Genomic DNA, 17,963 nt, shown 5'->3' with positions numbered 1-17,963 from the left:
CCGCTGAAAGATTTTTATTGCTGCTTCATGTTTTTTAAAGTAAAAAATTAATAAGTTAAATTAATACTTGAGAATAAAATCTATATATAAAATATAAAATAATAATAACATCAATAATTTTCATAATCAGAAACAATCTGTGACCAAGAAACAATAAATTGATGTCCTTAATATCTTCAGTGAAATTTTATGGAACTTTATGGAACAAATAACTAATTGTTCCCTCATCATGTGCTGAGAGAGAGAGAGAGAGAGAGAGAGAGAATATATATATATATATATAAATTGTGTTGCAAAAGTCTATCTAAGACAACAAACTGAGTATTAGGTATTGAGACTAGACAAAGAACCTTTATGGCAAATTTACAAATTCTGGAAAAGCAAGCAGGAAAGGTTAAAAACGAATGAATTGTTATTATTCTCCACATATTTTATGAATAGTTTAGAAGCTGACCCATAGTTATGGATAGTTTACAAACCTCTAGAGAAGACCTTTTGAAAATACAGCATGTGAATACAACTTGTAGTGAAATGAATAGTCCACTTGTGATTATCCATGCAAAGCTTCTCCACGCAGTCAGCCAAAATTCTGTTTAAAAGCAAACAGATATCAGGCAAACCACAAACTCAAAATTCATGATTCTTCTTTACAGTAAATGGACCATCACACTCTTGAGTTTTAGCTGTATGAATTCATTTCTCTCTGTGACTGGTTGGTGTTTCCTACACATAGTCCAGAAACAGCGGCAGTGCAAGAAGATTCTCTTCTTGCCGACTTTGGTATTTTCCTAAAGATCTGAAACACCGCAGACAGTTTCCCTGTGCTTTCTCTTTAAAAAGAGAGGAAGAAGAAATAGCAGAAGAAGCAGAAGATAATGAAGCCAATGACCCAGTTGACGGAGTATATATAGATGATCACCATGTCCATGTCAAATCGCCAGCCATGCGAATCATCCTCAAAGTTGAAGGCATCAAGCCGGTAGCCCCCGTGAGGGAACTGCCGTCTGCCGATTGGATTTGCCTGCCTTCGAAAGCCTAAGAAAGAGAGAGTGGGAGAGAAAAAAAGAGCAAGACAAAGAACAGTAAGCATTACTACCATATGAAGAATTACAACTGAATCTGAAGGGGAAATAATTGGAACAGATGTAAAAATAGTTTTACCTCCAAAAATTCGAAACAGTTTACGGCAGCTTGGAAGAGGCCATTTTGCACAGCCTGCTTTCTGGAAATTCTGCTTCCGAGACAGGTATTCCTTTGGGAAGAATGTACGCGCTGTTTGGTTCAGTTCTGTGAAGAGTGGGATGTGTGAATTTATTTATCTGTTAATCATTAGTGTGCTCATGTGTATCACTTCCAGAAAGTCCAGACTCATTTTAAATGGATTTATCATGACTTATACAGCTTGTTTCTCAGGTCCTATTTCATGTCATTTTTAGTGTTTGAAATCAATGTAAGATCAACATTTCTACTCAACCACTCTGAAAAACCATAGAGTGCAACTAAAATGAATTCATTTTCATCTCTTTCATTTTGTCATTTAGAAAACTGATTTTTAACAATTCTCTATAAACGTTTTTAAACGTTTCATTTTCACTGAATTGGTGGTAAATTTCACAAAGAATTAAGAAGACACATTGCATTAAACATGAATCTTTGAAGTTGAAAGACTTAATTTTTCTTTTAAAACTTCATATAAACACAATTTAACTACATATATTCACAATACTTTTTTACAGTGTACATGAAAAGAAAAGAAAAGAAAAGAAAAGAAAAGAAAAGAAAATAATTCTATCTCAGAGCTTGTAAAAATGTTTTGAAATCCCTATGGACAGCATAAATGCTAAAAGTACTTCCAGAACCAAAGTGTCTGATAAATGTAGGCGCTCACTCTTGTGCTCAATCCCACTAAAATGGTCCATAATGTAAGGGAAGGATGTTACATTCGGAACCTACATTAGTTCCATTATTAGAATCGGCTTTTAATATCTTCATAACATATCTCTTTGCCACATCCTTAGCCATAGAAATGCTTTTGTCCAAGCATTATCACTGCATGTCTTGATTATTGCAATGTTCGTTTCTTTTCACTACTCTGCAAAACTATTAGCAGACTACAGTATATTCAAATAGCAGTCAATAAATATATAGTTTAAGGTACAAATTCTTCTTTTGACTTTCTGTGACCCATCTTTCTGAGCTCCTCCATCCTTACATGTCATCTCATTCAGGTTCTTTAATTCAAGTCTACTTCAGTTAGTAGATTATTCACTGTCATGAACTTTCTCCCTCAGATCTGAGCTTAAGCTCTATTCTCACAGTACTTCTTCTCTCCTCACTGCTATTCTTTGTCTTACAGAACTGTTTGAAGGCCAACACAGAAGGCTAATGCTACATGTGTTCCCTTGGGAATTTCTAATGGGTTTTCTTTTTACTGAGCCTCTCCTATTTGTTATGTAGAAACCTGTTAGCCACTTATGTTTATAAAGCACATAAAGGTTAAAAAATTCTGGCTGAGGTATGACTGTGTGTATTTTATGTTGCTGAAAATAATGTGAAAATCTTTTGAAGTAATGTGAGCCACAGACCTCGTTTTACTAACAAATCTAAACTGCAATCTAAACCCATTGGAAATTCCAGAAGAAATCGATTGCTTGTTAATCCTAATTGTCTTCAGGGTTTCAGGACTACAAAGTGAGAAGATCTGTTGTGCTCTTTTGTTTTATTTTGCTAATTTCTCTCTTTTGATGTTCTTTCGTATTATGCATTGCTTCTTTCCTTGCTAACCTTTTATGTATACGCTCTGTTAAACATTTTTTGTTTTCATATTTATGGAGTTCCTTTGAGCTTTGGAGAGAAAAAAAGTATTATTATTTTTAATAATAACAGTAATATTTAACAATAATAATAATGTAATTATTATTAGGTGTTTTTGACAAATTTCCAAAGAAGATTAAAAATCACAACAATAAATAATGATAAAAAATATTTTTAGCATCTGTTTTTTGCGACATATTTGATAAATCACAATAATAATAATAATAAATTAGAAAAAATATACATTAGTAGATTTTCTGTTAGCTAGCTATTTTTATTTTTATTTTTCATTAGCCTAAGTTGTGTGTGGGCTTTTTTAAACTTCTATAACACCCCCCCAAAAAAACATTATCAACAGTTGTTTTTGACAAATTCCCAAATAGTATTACAAAAATCACAACTAGATGCTTTTGCAAACTGTGATGAATCACAGCAACAACAACAACAATAATAAATTATAATATATAATAAATTATATATTAGTAGCTTTTTATTTTATGTTATTTTATTTTATGTTATTTTAGGATTTTATTCATAACTCTGGTGACTTCTTTGAAAAAATATGTTAGCTGTTTTTGTCAAATTCCCAAAGAGATTCCTGAAAATTACAACATTATTATTATTATTATTATTACTACTACTACTACTACTACTACTATTACATTTGCAAAAAGATAACAGAAACTGTAATATGCCTTTCTTCTGAAACAAACCTTTCTGGAAGAAGACGTGTGTTATGGTGGTTCTGCACAATGGACAGGGTGTGTTGGTGGGGCAGTTCTTGGCCAGCGTCCGCAGACAAGGCTCACAGAAGACGTGACTGCAGGGATGGCACATGTAGGGACTGAAGTAGACATCCAGACACACAGCACAGATATAGCCTTCACGATCCCGGCTGGGCAGCTCCTCGTCCTCACTACTGCTAGATGGGTTCCCTGTAGAGCTCTTCAGCAGAGTGAGAGAGCAAAAGAGATGACTCAGAGCTGCTATTAAACTCAACAATCTGCTGAGCTTCACCTTTACTAGGGAGCATCACTTGCAGTGTTATGCTGATGGCTCGCATAAACAGTGTTTTGACTTGACTTGTTGGACTGTCAAACTCACAGTAAGATCCCCTGAACTGTCCTGTTTTGGATTGTGTCCAAGGCAGCACTCAGAGGTGTTGTGTCACACACATGACTCCTCTGGTGGACAGGGCCTGTCAGCATAATCACAGCTCTCCCACCCATGGGGACCTCCAGAGCCTATGCCCCTTGTTCCCTAGGTGTGTCATTATCACCAAATACACATCTCATAAAAGCCTGCACATCCCACTTGACAACCCAGAAATGCTTCCTGTGGACGCCAGTATCCTAACATCAACATCTCACACTGAACCTGTCAGGGCCTAAAATAAAGTCAAACATTTTTATATAAATGGATAATATAAGGGTCCTTTGTCTGCCAAATCACAACCCACCCCACTTCTAGACTGTGGACAATGAAAAAAATGAAGGAGGAAAATATGTTACTGCATTTGAATACTAATAATCAGACCAAAACCAGGAATTAAAGGACTAGCACTTTCTAAGAGCTGTCTTCTGTGGGTCTTGATTTCATAGGAGACACTTTGGGGTGTTGTGCATTAAAGGTTAATCAAAATCATCATGGAGAGAATTAATTTGAATTTTTACAATCATTTTACATCTTTAATTTGGCTTTAACTTAAATTGTACATCATTGATAGAGTGAGCATTAATGCTCATGAGTTTATTGCAGTGAATTCAGAACCACTAATGCAGAATCTGTTGATTGTTGAAAGATGCCCTCTGCTGGAAAATTATAAATTCTGAATTATCTGTGGGTGATCATTCTGCTTTATAATGTGCTACAGAAAAAAGGAAGTAATAAATAACATATGAATATAGGAATATATGTAAGAAATGATGTACAGCCAGTTGACCATTATCGCAAAATAAACCTCAACGTGAAATAATAATTTGAAAAAACAAATATTTGAAGAACAATAATCTGTTACAATGTAGAAAACAACCAGTCTTTAGAAACAAGACAAAACAACGGAACAAAATCATAAAAGTAATATGTTATTATTATTATAATTTCTGCACATCAAGGTTACTTATTTTCCTCTAAGTTTACTCTCATCCAGCTCTTTGACTTTTACTAGTTTGGCGTCTTTTTCTGGGTGATAAATGCTTTGTCTTTTTTTAGGTTTTATATTTATCATAACAGTAATACTGTAGTCCCCTGATTATATTTTAACCAAGTCAATAAACATTTATAAATTATATATAAATAACAGAATTTACTGTGTATATGCATTTTATTGCATAAAACAATTTGGGGAATCTCTGGGCTATATATCTATATAGATTGTCTATATTTACTACATATTTTCATAAAATCTTACATATTATATATATATATATATATATATAATATGTAAGATTTTATGAAAATATATAGTAAATATAAACAATACACATGTAGCATCAACATAAACTAATGAAATACAATATTACATAATCATTTTTTTTTTTTTTGTTTTCCATCAGCACTTGAAAAGCTGATGATAAATCAATTGAATAAATTGTATTTATTAAATAGACAAGTTTTTTATTCTATAATAATTAAATCTTTGGCTCTAATTTAACAGAAAGTATTACTGCTTCATAGACTATTGTCTTTATTTTGTTTCATTGTTTGACTCATTTGTATCACATTTGATAGAGACTTTACATTTGCAAATAAGTTTTTCTTATCTTCATTTGCCGTCAGTGTTCACTTCTCTAGAAAAGCAGCTGAAAAGAGCTAATATTCTGATAGAAAAGCTTTAGCCCTATTACAGCTCAGACATCATGTCTAAAATGTAAACTCATGTGTAAACTCATGCTTGATTGCATTTCTGTTTCACCTGCACGTTCTCCTGCTGCTGGCTCTGTTTGCAGAGCTCTCTCCTCCTCTGTCTCCTCCTCAGGCTCTTCAGTTGCTTCCTCTCTCTCTTACCCAGCCTGCGTTCCCCAGTGGGAGTGGGTGTAAGCAGGGATGAAGTCACGCTGAGCCCTGCTGGAGCTCTGCCAGCCTGTTCACCTGCCTCCTGTTCCTCCTCAGAGCTGCTGAGAGACATCAGAGGAGCTCTACGGTTTAAGGAGCTGCCCGCTCCCTGATCCTCACGAGAGATGCGTGATCCTCTAATAATATCCGATCTAACAGGATCTAGATCAGACCTCCTCGAAAGCATCACAGTCCTGCCATAGGGAGGAGGGCTTGTCCTATGACATGGGGATGTGGAGGCCTGATGGCTGGCTGTGGACCTCAGCATATGCCCTGCCTGGAGATCACAGTCTGGAAAGTGCAGATCAGAGTATCCTCGTGGGGAGTTTTGCCCCCTGTAATGAACTACCTGGTGGGCATTTGTGTAGTCCAGACTGAAAGTCTTCCTGTGGGCTAGTCTGGCTCCAAGTCTGTCCCTCTGCAGAGGCCTGACCTCCAAACACAGGGCCTCCGCCGTGCGCCCAAGGTCCTCTTCTCCATGTGAGTCCATCTCAGATCAGAAAACTCACTGTTGAACTGAAACACCCCCCCCCCCACCCCACTGTGCCCAACTCTACAGCAGACCAGGAAACATTTGAGTTGATTGTTGAAGAGGTGAGCAGGAACATACTGGCCCCCTGAGGTATTTTGCACTGTTGACAAAGGTAAAGCCCCCTAAATAGTGGCAGTTCAGCGACCCGATTGTCTCTGGGGGCCTATAGAATTCAAACAACCCACAATGCATGCATTGTGTTATAAGGGTGGTAAAATTAGGTGAAATAACTAGACCAACCTTTTTCAGCAGACACCGTCAGCTCTTTTTCTGTCTGAACAATTGGCAGCATATGGGAATATGACAGTCACGCTGACTGAAACAAAATCTCTGGTCATTTTATACAGTTTGCATGTGTGGCTTCTACTTGATGCTTCATTTTTCTTTCTCTTTTTTCTCTCTCTGGCAGTCATTAGGTTATAAAGGCAAGTTTTAAACAATTATTTTATTTAAACAATTATAATTTATGGAAACGGATAAAAGATACATGTAAAAAAGTGAAAGATATCTGAACTCTTAATGGCAAGCAAAGCAAATTAATAAGTTTATAAAAAAATAATAATATATTTTTTAATAATATTGAATAATATTGAATTATATATATATATATATATATATATATATATATATATATATATATATATATATATATATATATATATATATATTTAATGCGACAAACATCTGTTTTAGCTTATGTCCTCCAGAGTAAATGGCATAAAGAGTAAATTAGTGATGTGTCTTTAATGGTCCTCTGCAAACTTTCGTTATTTTTTTTTCTCTCAGTTTTTTGTTTCGCACACCTCTCACAACTTGGCACGTTTTAAAGACATGTACAAATCGAATGCCATTACATAAGGTTACGTAAGCTCGTTATCGCAATTTTTTCATTATTAATTATGCATGTTGAGAGCTTTGCGATAGCCGTAGTAAAAAAAATAATAATAAAAAAAACCCATTGATATTATTTATATTCCAGCACTTTTTCCGTATTAAATGAGGTGGGGGAAGGAAAGTCTATGCTGCATGAAGTTAAGAGTGGTCTGAATCGTTGGGAACAGGGGTCTCGTTCCACAATACGTTCTCGTTATGTTCTTTCATCTTTTTGCCATGTTCTCACCAGATGGCAGCAGATTTCCGTTCTGGGGAACTCATGGAACTGTCCGCGGTGCTGAAACTTCTTTTTCCCGATGCATCTCTGCAACAAAGGTAATAGGCCTGTAGAGTACAGTATTACAATCATTCCAATAATCATCAAAAGGTTTGTGATATTCAATATATTATTACTGTCATTATATGTTACTGAAAAAATGGAAACCTAAAAAAGAACAGGTATTTTTGGAATAATAGGCTACCAAAGTAAACCTAAGTATCTAACTAAGTACAATAATACAAGCAAAACTCATTTTTTATTAATCAAAACTCTTTAAGGTAACAATTACAGGTTACGGCTTTTTAGAGTGTAATGCTCATATAATAGCTTATGACACTATTTTATTTATTTATTGTAATTCATTCATCAGATCTAGCTATATTTTTTTATCATTTCGTCATGATTATCTTTATTATATATTAATTATCTTATACACATTTATTTGTCTCAAGTTTCAGATTTCAAGCAGATTTTCTTTATCTGCAACGAAAATCAAATTGGTCTTTCACTGCAAAACTATAATAATAATAATAATAATAATAATAATAATAATAATAAATTTACCGGACGCAACACGTTGTTGAATTTGCATGCGCAACTTTTATAACAGAAACTGTTGAATATCTCAAAACATATTGTACTAGAACACTGCAAATACGAAAGGACAACTTTGTCCTGCTGTAAAGCTTGCACGGCCGCTCTGCGCGCCAACCTCTTCTCAGCCATCTCTGACGCACTTAGCACGACTCGTATAAATGAATTCACTTCGTCACTGAGCGCCAATGATAGCAGCTCGAGCGTGCGGCACTTCCTCAGCCCGGAGCCCGCCATGCGTCTTCAGAGCAGCGAGGTGACCGGTGCGAGGGACTGTCTCTGAGTCACCGCTCTCACCATGGAGAGTTACACCAACACCACAGAAAGCCAAGACTGGAGCGGGAACGCGACGACAGCTGGCGAAGTTGCTTTGAGTTACCAAATAATCGGCTCACTTTTCTTGGCCGCGTTAATTCTGTTTGCCATATTGGGAAACGCGTGTGTCATCGCTGCCATCGCCTTGGAGAGATCGCTTCAGAATGTGGCCAACTATCTCATCGGTTCCCTGGCCGTCACAGACCTCATGGTGTCGGTTCTAGTGCTACCCATGGCAGCCCTGTATCAGGTTCTGAACAAATGGACTTTGGGACAGGAGATGTGTGATATTTTCATTTCCCTAGACGTGTTGTGCTGCACCTCTTCCATCCTACACCTGTGCGCAATCGCTTTGGATAGATACTGGGCCATTACCGATCCCATAGACTATGTAAATAAAAGGACCCCGAGACGAGCGGCTATCTTGATCAGCCTCACTTGGCTGATAGGATTTTCCATTTCCATTCCTCCCATGTTGGGCTGGAGGAAACCAGAGGACCGGGCAGATCCCGACGCATGCACAATCAGCCAAGACCACGGGTACACCATCTACTCGACTTTTGGAGCTTTCTACATCCCCCTCATCCTCATGCTGGTCCTCTACGGGCGGATATTCCGAGCGGCGAGGTTTCGCATTAGGAAAACTGTGAAGAAAACCGAGAAAGCTAAAATCGCGGACAAATGCCTGGCAGTGTCTCCGGCGCTGTTCCCGAGGAAAGCGATCGGCGAGGTGAACAAAACTTGGAGGCGAAGCGTGGAGCCGCAGCCGAGCTCCTGCGTAAACGGAGGGCTGAAACACTTGGACGACAGAGAGTCGTTCGAGATTACAGAAGTTCAGACCGTCTCCAGAAACCACCTGAGCCTGCCCAACAACCCCCAGCCGTGCTTCGAGAACAGAAACGAGAAAAACACGGAAGCGAAGCGCAAAGTGGCTTTGGCCAGAGAGCGCAAAACGGTTAAGACTCTGGGAATCATTATGGGCACGTTCATTTTCTGCTGGCTGCCCTTCTTCATTGTGGCGCTTGTTTTGCCTTTCTGTCAAGACTGTTTCATGCCTGAGTGGTTGAGGGCGGTCATTAACTGGCTCGGATACTCCAACTCACTTTTGAACCCCATCATATACGCGTACTTTAACAAAGACTTCCAGAACGCATTCAAGAAGATCTTGAAATGCAAATGTATTAGACAGTGAACGGTGCTGTTTAACGGATGCTAATATGCAGATATTGATTGTTAAAGAACTGCTCTAAAGGCATTAATACGAAAGGACCTAGTGCGGGACAGTACAGCACAAGAAGAGGTAGAGCTCTGTCCTTGTGTATTTATTTATCTGTGATGTTTATCTGCTTCCAAAGAAAAAAAGAAAAAGAAAAAAAAGTGCATATACAACTGGATGGATTCAGATAATACCAGGACTCTCAGACCAGCTGTGTGCATTCAATAATAAAGCCCTTAAAAAAAAAGGTTTTTATTTTACTGTACATGATGAAAGCCACCTTTCATCGAGCAGGGAGGTGGGATTGTAAGCACACAGAGATGTCAAGATCCAGCAGATCATTTATTTAGAAAAATGTAATGTGAAACCATTTCTCATTTCTATTTATTTTCCGCAGTTTTCTTATATGACATGGGCTGACTGGAAACACCTTGAAATAAAACATAAATCTAGATCAATAAAATTGGCTGAATTTGAATCATTGCATTTGGGGTGGGATGTGGCTCTTAAATGAGGTTGGAAAGAAAAAAATCATGTGGTTAACCATACACTGTTCAACTGTGCAATTTAGGAAAGTCATGAACAAAAATATAAATTAAATTTAAATTCAAGTTAGTATGACAATATAATGCAACCTCGCTGAAAGGATTATTTTCTTTTTCAATTGGCATCTACAGTAGGTAAGCCAAAAATATTTAATTAGCATTCAAATATGTGCACTTAGATAAAAATGCACTATAAAGCATGTGTTAAATGTCAGTGACAGTTAGAATCAGAGATGCTAAGAGTACGCAACAATCAGTTTGCCTCAGGCACAGCTAGGCCATTACCCATGGGCCCTTTGTTCCTCTAATACTGCAGCCTTGCCATGCGGCATTAAAAAGTAACTTAGAACCCATAAATCAGTTCAAGTGATTAAAACTTAAAACCCTTATGTTTGTTCTCATTTTTTTTTTTAAAAACGCCTAAGAATAGTTCACCCAAAAATAAAAAATAGAGGAAAATTTACTCATCCTCAGGTTATCCACAATGTAGATGAGTTTATATCTTTGGTGATTTGGAGCAATGTAGCATTACATCACTTGCTCTCCAATGGATCAGTGAATGGGTGCTGTCAGAATGAGCGTCCAAACAGCTGATAAAAAAACATCACAGTAATCCACAGGACACCTATCCTTTAATTAACGTCCTGTGAATCAAATCATATGTGCAGCTTTGTGTTTGTAAGAAACAAATACAGTCATTAAGATGTTTTTAACTTCAAACCATTGCTTGAAGCCAAAATAAGAGTCATCTATTCATAATATTACTTGCTTCGGTAAAAAAGTCATTTTATCTGAATCATAAGAGAAATATAAGCACAACATGCACCATTTACAAGCCAAAACAGTCTAAAACAGTTCTAAACAAATTTATTGGTAGATTTTGATGTGAAAGCTCAAAATATATGGGATTTTGCACTGAAAGAAGCATTATTATGGATTATGGACTGGTATATTGTTAATTGATGAACTACAGTCGTGTTGTGATGTTATTGTGATGTTTTATCATCTGTTTGGACTCTCTCATTCTGACGGCAACCATTCATTACAGAGGATTCATTGGTGAGCAAGTTATGCAATGCTACTAAATTTCTCCAAATCTGTTCAGATGAAGAAACAAACTCTTCTACATCTTGGATGACTTCAGGGTGAGTACATTTCCAGCAATTTTCATTTTGGGTAGACTGTTCCTTTAAAATCTAAGGCAAAAAAAAAAAGAAAAAAAAAAAAGACTTCAGCTATCATACAGACCTCCTCTGATAAATTGAATTGGCTTATGTCACCCCAAACATCTTTTACATGGGTCTCCAGATGTTGAATTCTTTAAAGTTAGTCCTATAGATTATAAACCTCCTCCACTTCCAGTGACATTTTCAGTGTATAAAGTCAGTGGCCACATGCACAGTGTGCTGGGAGAGGCAATGGTGCAGAAATGTTATTCAAATAACATCCTAAGGCTCTGCCCACACAGAGCCCTGGCAAAATATAAATGTCAGAAAAGATTAATGAAAAATACTCAATGTAATGTTTATGAATTGCCTTCCCCACCCCTACATTTGTAAGTGTGCTGTTTTACTGACACACTGCCATGTGACGAGGACGTTCAGAGGAGGTGACAGCATTGATAACATGACAATGGATATTGTGAATGAACACAAATCACTTGCTGAAATATCCTCTGTAGGAGTGAAATTTTGCTGACTCACTCCTTTTGCACATAAAGGGCTCATTAACTAATTTTACCCATTTTCAGTTGTGACATTTTTTTTAAATGTACCAGCACTTCTCATGAAGGTGGTCATACCCTCATGTCAAAGTTATAAATGGCCAGCCACTAACTTTGGCTTGATTGGACAATATTGGGGAAAGACGCAATATGAATTTCTTCTCCTTTGTGCCCTGGAGAAAATCGAAATGGCTACAAGGAACATTTGCAAGGTCATTCTAACCTTGATACAACTTTTTTTGTGAGGCTAAATGACAGTGAAAGAACATTCTGAAGTCAATCTTATCTTCTGAGGAACGTCTTATTCTAGAGACAGCTAGATTTTTTTTATGTGTCTGTTAGTTACTCAGCTGACCTTTGCTTTGGAGTATTAAGAAGAGATTAAACTGGACATTTGTCATTTCTTTCTTTCATTCAAAAAAGTGAGATATTGATAACCTATCAATCATCAATTCCTTGTACATTTAAACAAGCTCTGTTGGATCTTTCCCCACTGAATAACATATTGAAAGCATATGAGAATAGTATAACAAGCTGTATCTGTATGATAAGTTGTGATAATAACAAACGCAGTGTTTGTCTCTGGATTGTAGCACATGACCTAGTTGAGCACTCCCATTAAAGGACATATAAAATCAACACATTTTTCTAGATTAAAAAAAATAAAAATCAGCTGCTCAAATGGATTTTTAATTCCTTTACAATTCAGACTAGAGCAGGGTAAAAGTTTGGGGTAGAACATAATAAATAATTATACAATGCATTGATTCTCTCCCAATGGCACTTTCAATATGTTTTATCAAATGGTGCGTTATAGATTTCGGTGAACTAATTTTAGAGGGGTTTATTTACAAAAGGGATGACAACAAACTCCTTTTAAGGATGTTGATGTGAAAGGCCCTAATGTAAAGATGAGTTCACACTAATGCATGTTTACTGAGTCATTATCTCAGTCACTTCAGCTTCTGTTTCAGTGTTAGTTTTGGAGAGGGTCAAACCAAAGAGCTTTATGGGATCAAAATTCCTCTGCTCGGATCATGACAACATTTATTCAAAAAGAAACAGAATGCAAGCTAGTTAATTAAATAGATATTTCTGTATACACAAACACACACACACACACACACACACAATGAAAAGAGAAAAATTAGCAACAGCAAAAAATAGCATTTTTGCATTTCTATCCTAGCCAAGGGGCACAATAATGTCATTGTGTGATTGCTTATGAGTCACTTCTTCAGCTACAGACGTCAACGAAGTCACGTTTTTGATTCCCTCTGTCTGGCTCCGGGGCCGCAGAGCTCATGTTCACTTCAGAGCATGATGTCGTGATCTCCTTATTTTTATCTTAAACGAATGTTTGTACTGACATAGTTTTAACAATGTTTGAATACAGACCGTTCTTAATAAAATGAGACCGATTTTCTTCACTGCTCTCTTTGTCTTCATGGTGTTGGGCTGCACTGCTCGACTGCTCTACTACCGGCTCCATTAAATGAGTAATTCCATTAGCTTTCTTACACACATTTGACCCAGCCATTTAAGATTCAGCTGAAGGTCTCGCTGCTATTGACCTGTAGCACATTCCAGCCAACTTTCCCTAAGTGCTTTGCTCTGAAACAGTGTGTCTAAACATTAAAAGACGGAGAATGTGGAGCACAGAGAAGGCATAGCTGATGAATAATCACACCATGTCCTTTGTCTGCATATATCTTATGACACATTTAATCATAATACTTTGTAATTATGCAATTAGTGATAAACAGTCAGGTACATGTTTTGAATGTGTAATTGTCAGGGAGTCATCTCAGTCACCATCACAGTCAACAGCCCTGGTGCACCAGATGTGTTTACTTACCCTGAGATGCTCCACTGGATCACCTAAATAAGACAATCTTCTTACCCTCAGCTAAGAGACTTGAATTCCTTTCCTCCCTTAAATTACTCCTCCTCAGACTGTTGCCTTTCATCCCGCTGCCCTTTTATCAATAAATCTGTTGTTGTGAGAACTTACCTCTGTGTTTCTGGCCTGTTTGCTGACAGTAATATACTTAACAATGCATTAGTTTATAAAATATTTAATAATTTCTAAAATATATTTGTTCAAATTTAAAAAAAAAAAAATATATATATGATAAGAACTGTTATAATAAACAATGTATTCATAAATTTGTTATTTTAATCCTTTTTTTACATTTATAAATATATAGATGTTTATAAAGTTATTTAAAAATGTCAACATCTTATAACTACATAATTATAATTTATCAAAATGTATCGATTATATAAAATAATAATTTGGAAACCAATTAATAAAATATATTATGATTATTTTTATATATTTGATAAACATTCTTCATAAATGTTAAATAGACAGTTTGCTTTTAGGTTGGATTTATATATTATTTTCAAATCATAGTGTATTTTATTACTTATATTCATAAAAATAATTAATAAACTGCAATTCTCAGAGTCTACTGAAAAATAATATCACAACTTCCTGTATCATGTTGACTTTGTTAGCTAGCAGATTATCTTTAATGACATGCTAATCTATTTAAATTGTCCACATGCAGGGTACAATGCTAAAACTTCATTCAGATGTGTATCACGAAGAGCTGTTCTCCAGCCACTGCCATCAGATCAACGCTGAACATGCAAGAAGTATCGCACTTTATTAAACCAGACCCCTCATGGTGCTCAGAAATGTCTGTGGCATAAGCTGTATTCTTTCCCCCCATTCATAAGAAATAATACCCAGCTATTTGGATACTTGGAGGCAGTGCTGAGAGCTGTGCTGGTCACCTTGGAGATGCTCTGACGCCGAACCTCTGCAGTTCCAAGGGAGCAATTACCTGATGACATCAAAGCCCTTCAGCAGCACAATGGAAGCATGCAGGACAGACAGGCTTCAAACAAATTAGTCTGAAGATTCTCCTCATTTGCATTAAATTTCCACTCCGTGTCCACGGAGCAGAGCGCAACAGCAGGATGCAAATCAAATGTTAAGAGTAAACAATGTTTAATGTACTGCAAAGTACATTTACGCTGGTGGAGAATGAAGGAAATTGGCAGCATTATTGAAGCATTCCGGGAAAGCAAGCAATGTAGTTCTCTTGTTAACACTCAAAAGTTTTTTGCAAGGGTACAATTAGTACCAATAGTTCCTTACAGTGACCCAGTGAGAGCAAGATCTCTCTGGCTTAACTTGACTCAGTTGGAGTGGGGAAAGACATGAAATGAAACCGTTGCCAACACTAGCATGCTAAACAATTTTTTTTTTTTTAATGCAACACAAAATTAAGTAACAGACATATGTTGTGTAGGGTTCTGGCAGGAAGGGAACAGCGCTGCTCATTTCATCAGTGATCACTCACTGAAATTTGTAATTTTACCTTACACAACCTTTTCTCATGCACAAACCCAATTTTCATTACTGCATAACCCCTAAAACATCAATTTGAGAGAAAAAGAGAACAAGCAATATGATGCTGTCTGTTACTCACTGTATATGCAAGGAAACAAATCAGCTGAATATTTCACCTGTGACAAAGGTCAAAAATATAATTTTCAGACAAAATAATTGCTTGCTGCTTCAAGTAATTTTATACACCTAGCATCTATTAGCTATATATATATATATATATATATATATATATATATATAATAAATATGATGTAAACTACTATAAAATAAATATATAAAATATAAACTATACCACAAAAGCTGTTTTTTTTTTAACTTTTTTTTATTCTTATTTTTTATTCAGTAAGGATGCATTACATTGATCATAAGTGACAGTCAAGACATTAATAATTTTACAAAATATTCAGATTTCAAATCAGTGCTTTTCATTTGAACTTTCTATTCAACAAAATACTGGACAAGAAATATCAGTTTCCACAAAAATATTACATGCTGTATTCAAATTCTACAGGGAAGCGGTCTTCAACAATGATAAAAAACTTGGTTACTAATTGGTACTAATTGGTTCTTGACCTTATAATAATAATAGGATCACGTGACACTGAAGACTGGAGTAATGACTGCTAAAAATTCAGCTTTACCATCACAGGATTAAATAATTATTTAGAATATATTCAAATAGAAAACATTCAATTTAATTTGTAATAATATTTCATAATATTACTGTTTTTTTTTTTCATCAAATAAATGCAGCCTTGGTGAGCATAAGGCTCAGAATCATATGTGTGGTAGTGTCGTAGTGGTTAAGACTGAGTTATACTGGAACACAGGATGTGAGTTCAATTGTGAACAGGGATCAGCCGGTAATTGAGTCAGAGATCACAGTCCTTTCAGAGAATCACAGTTGTGTCCTTGGGCTACTTACATTGCTCCAGTGAGATCTGGCCTTGCAATTAGAGTACAAAAAGTCACACTGAATTTAAATGGTCTGTCTAATAAACTATGAGCAACTTTCAAAGTACATCACTGTTTATTACTAAGCAGAGCTAATGTGTTGTTTCTCACCTTGTATAAGGTGAAAACTGCGTTCAGGGTAATCTTGTATGTAGCTCACATTTCCAGCGGGCAATGTTCTGTACAGTGGCTCTATACAGCGTGTTGTCCTCATTAAGGGAGACCCGAAACATGTGCAGAAGTCATTTATAAAACATGAAAGGGTGAAAGATTCTATTGATCTCTCGGTCAAACTCATTGCTTTTAATATGAGACTTTACAAGTCTTACATTAAAGGGATCGTTCACCTAAAAATAAAAATCATTTACTCACCCCCATGTCATTCCAACCCTGTCTGACTTTCTTCTATTCAAGACAGGATCTGCCAAATAGTGATAGACAAAAAAAAATTCTAATAATTTTCCTTCAATTAGCCACTATGTTTGACATAATTCAAATGACTGACATATCTGCTAATGGGTTTCTCAAACTCAATAAGAGGTTGTGGTCTATGATTTGCTCCGTTAAAGAAACAGTACACCTAAAAATGTACAAATGGATGTAAATTTACTCACGCTCAGGCCATCCTAGATCAAAACAGGAGAAAATTAGTACTACATTACTTGCTCACCAGTGGATCCTTTGCAGTGAATGGGTGCCACCATAATGGGAGCCCAAACAGCTGAAAAATAAAAATAAAATAAAAAATCACAATAATCCACAAATAATCCACATGATAAGTCCATCTATTAACATCTTGTGAAATGAAAAGCTATACACATTCAATTTGATTCACAGGATTTTAACTGATGTACTGGATTCCTGTGGATTAATATGATGTTTTATCAGCTGTTTGGGCTCTCATTTTGACGGCACCCATTCACCGCAGAGGATCCACTGGTGAGCAAGATGTTCGATTTCTTCAAATCTGTTGTGATGAAGAAACAAACTCATCTACATCTTTGATGGCCTGAGTGTAAGTAAATTTTCAGCATTTTTTGAGGGGTGAACTATCCCTTAAAAGTTTTAACGCCCTAGCTGTAATAGCTTTGGCACACACACACACTGTGCACATACTTGTTACTACAAAAAGCAAGATCACACAGCTCTCTGTGACGCCCCACATTCATCCCCTCCTGTGACCTGCACGAGTCAGTCAGTAAAGCAGTAACACACCTTAATCCTCCTGGATCCATCTCTGCATTTATACAAAGAGTGATAATTAACTCTGCTTCACAATGCAAATTCCTCTCCTATAATCCTGTTGTTGTTAGTGGATGTTTTGTTCTGCATGCAATAGATAACATATCTCTTAGTCAAAAAGTAAGTGCTGTTAGCTAATGTGCATGAAGATTCTTGCAAAAAAAAAAGTTTCACACTAATTTTAGAAAGCAAATATCCTGTGATGTTTTCTGCAATGAATGTGCACATTTAAATGTTTGTATAATGTGGCATAAAATGTCACAGATTAATGTGTCTTTCTACATGTCTTTGATCTGTAAAAGCCTCTGCATTATAAACCTGGAAGCTTTAACTTCTATATATATACACAGAGGATTACCATGATTACGGTCAACACCGAGACATCAAACTAACAG

The 17,963-nt window shown here is 36.3% G+C and overlaps 2 protein-coding genes across 2 annotated transcripts; one reads left to right on the top strand and one right to left on the bottom strand.

Annotated features, from left to right (window-relative positions):
- Positions 1–284: 284 nt before the first annotated feature.
- Positions 285–6,932, bottom strand: rnf180a (ring finger protein 180a). The gene is made up of 4 exons (XM_059502771.1): positions 5,729–6,932; positions 3,528–3,759; positions 1,162–1,287; positions 285–1,035 (listed from the first exon to the last, which is right to left on the bottom strand). The coding sequence occupies exons 1-4, from the start codon at positions 6,356–6,358 to the stop codon at positions 833–835; spliced, it is 1,191 nt and encodes a 396-aa protein (XP_059358754.1). The 5' UTR covers positions 6,359–6,932; the 3' UTR covers positions 285–832.
- Positions 6,933–8,142: 1,210 nt separating this feature from the next.
- Positions 8,143–10,141, top strand: htr1aa (5-hydroxytryptamine (serotonin) receptor 1A a). Its single transcript, XM_059503465.1, has one exon. It carries the CDS (start codon positions 8,446–8,448, stop codon positions 9,652–9,654), a length of 1,209 nt encoding a protein of 402 aa, XP_059359448.1. The 5' UTR covers positions 8,143–8,445; the 3' UTR covers positions 9,655–10,141.
- Positions 10,142–17,963: the final 7,822 nt, after the last annotated feature.

Source organism: Carassius carassius, chromosome 21, assembly GCF_963082965.1.
Source record: "Carassius carassius chromosome 21, fCarCar2.1, whole genome shotgun sequence".
Classification (NCBI taxonomy): Eukaryota; Metazoa; Chordata; class Actinopteri; order Cypriniformes; family Cyprinidae; genus Carassius; species Carassius carassius.
Note: the sequence above shows the minus strand (reverse complement) of the source record. Positions and strands in the feature narration are given on the sequence as shown.

Excerpts from the sequence above, each read along its gene's own strand:
- rnf180a (XM_059502771.1), bottom strand. The coding sequence starts at position 6,358 with ATGGACTCACATGGAGAAGAGGACCTTGGGCGCACGGCGGAGGCCCTG. Across the intron at positions 3,760-5,728 it reads AGCAGCAGGAGAACGTGCAG|AGCTCTACAGGGAACCCATC; the intron begins GTGAAACAGAAA and ends ACTCTGCTGAAG. Across the intron at positions 1,288-3,527 it reads ACACGTCTTCTTCCAGAAAG|AACTGAACCAAACAGCGCGT; the intron begins GTTTGTTTCAGA and ends CACTCTTCACAG.
- htr1aa (XM_059503465.1), top strand. The coding sequence starts at position 8,446 with ATGGAGAGTTACACCAACACCACAGAAAGCCAAGACTGGAGCGGGAAC.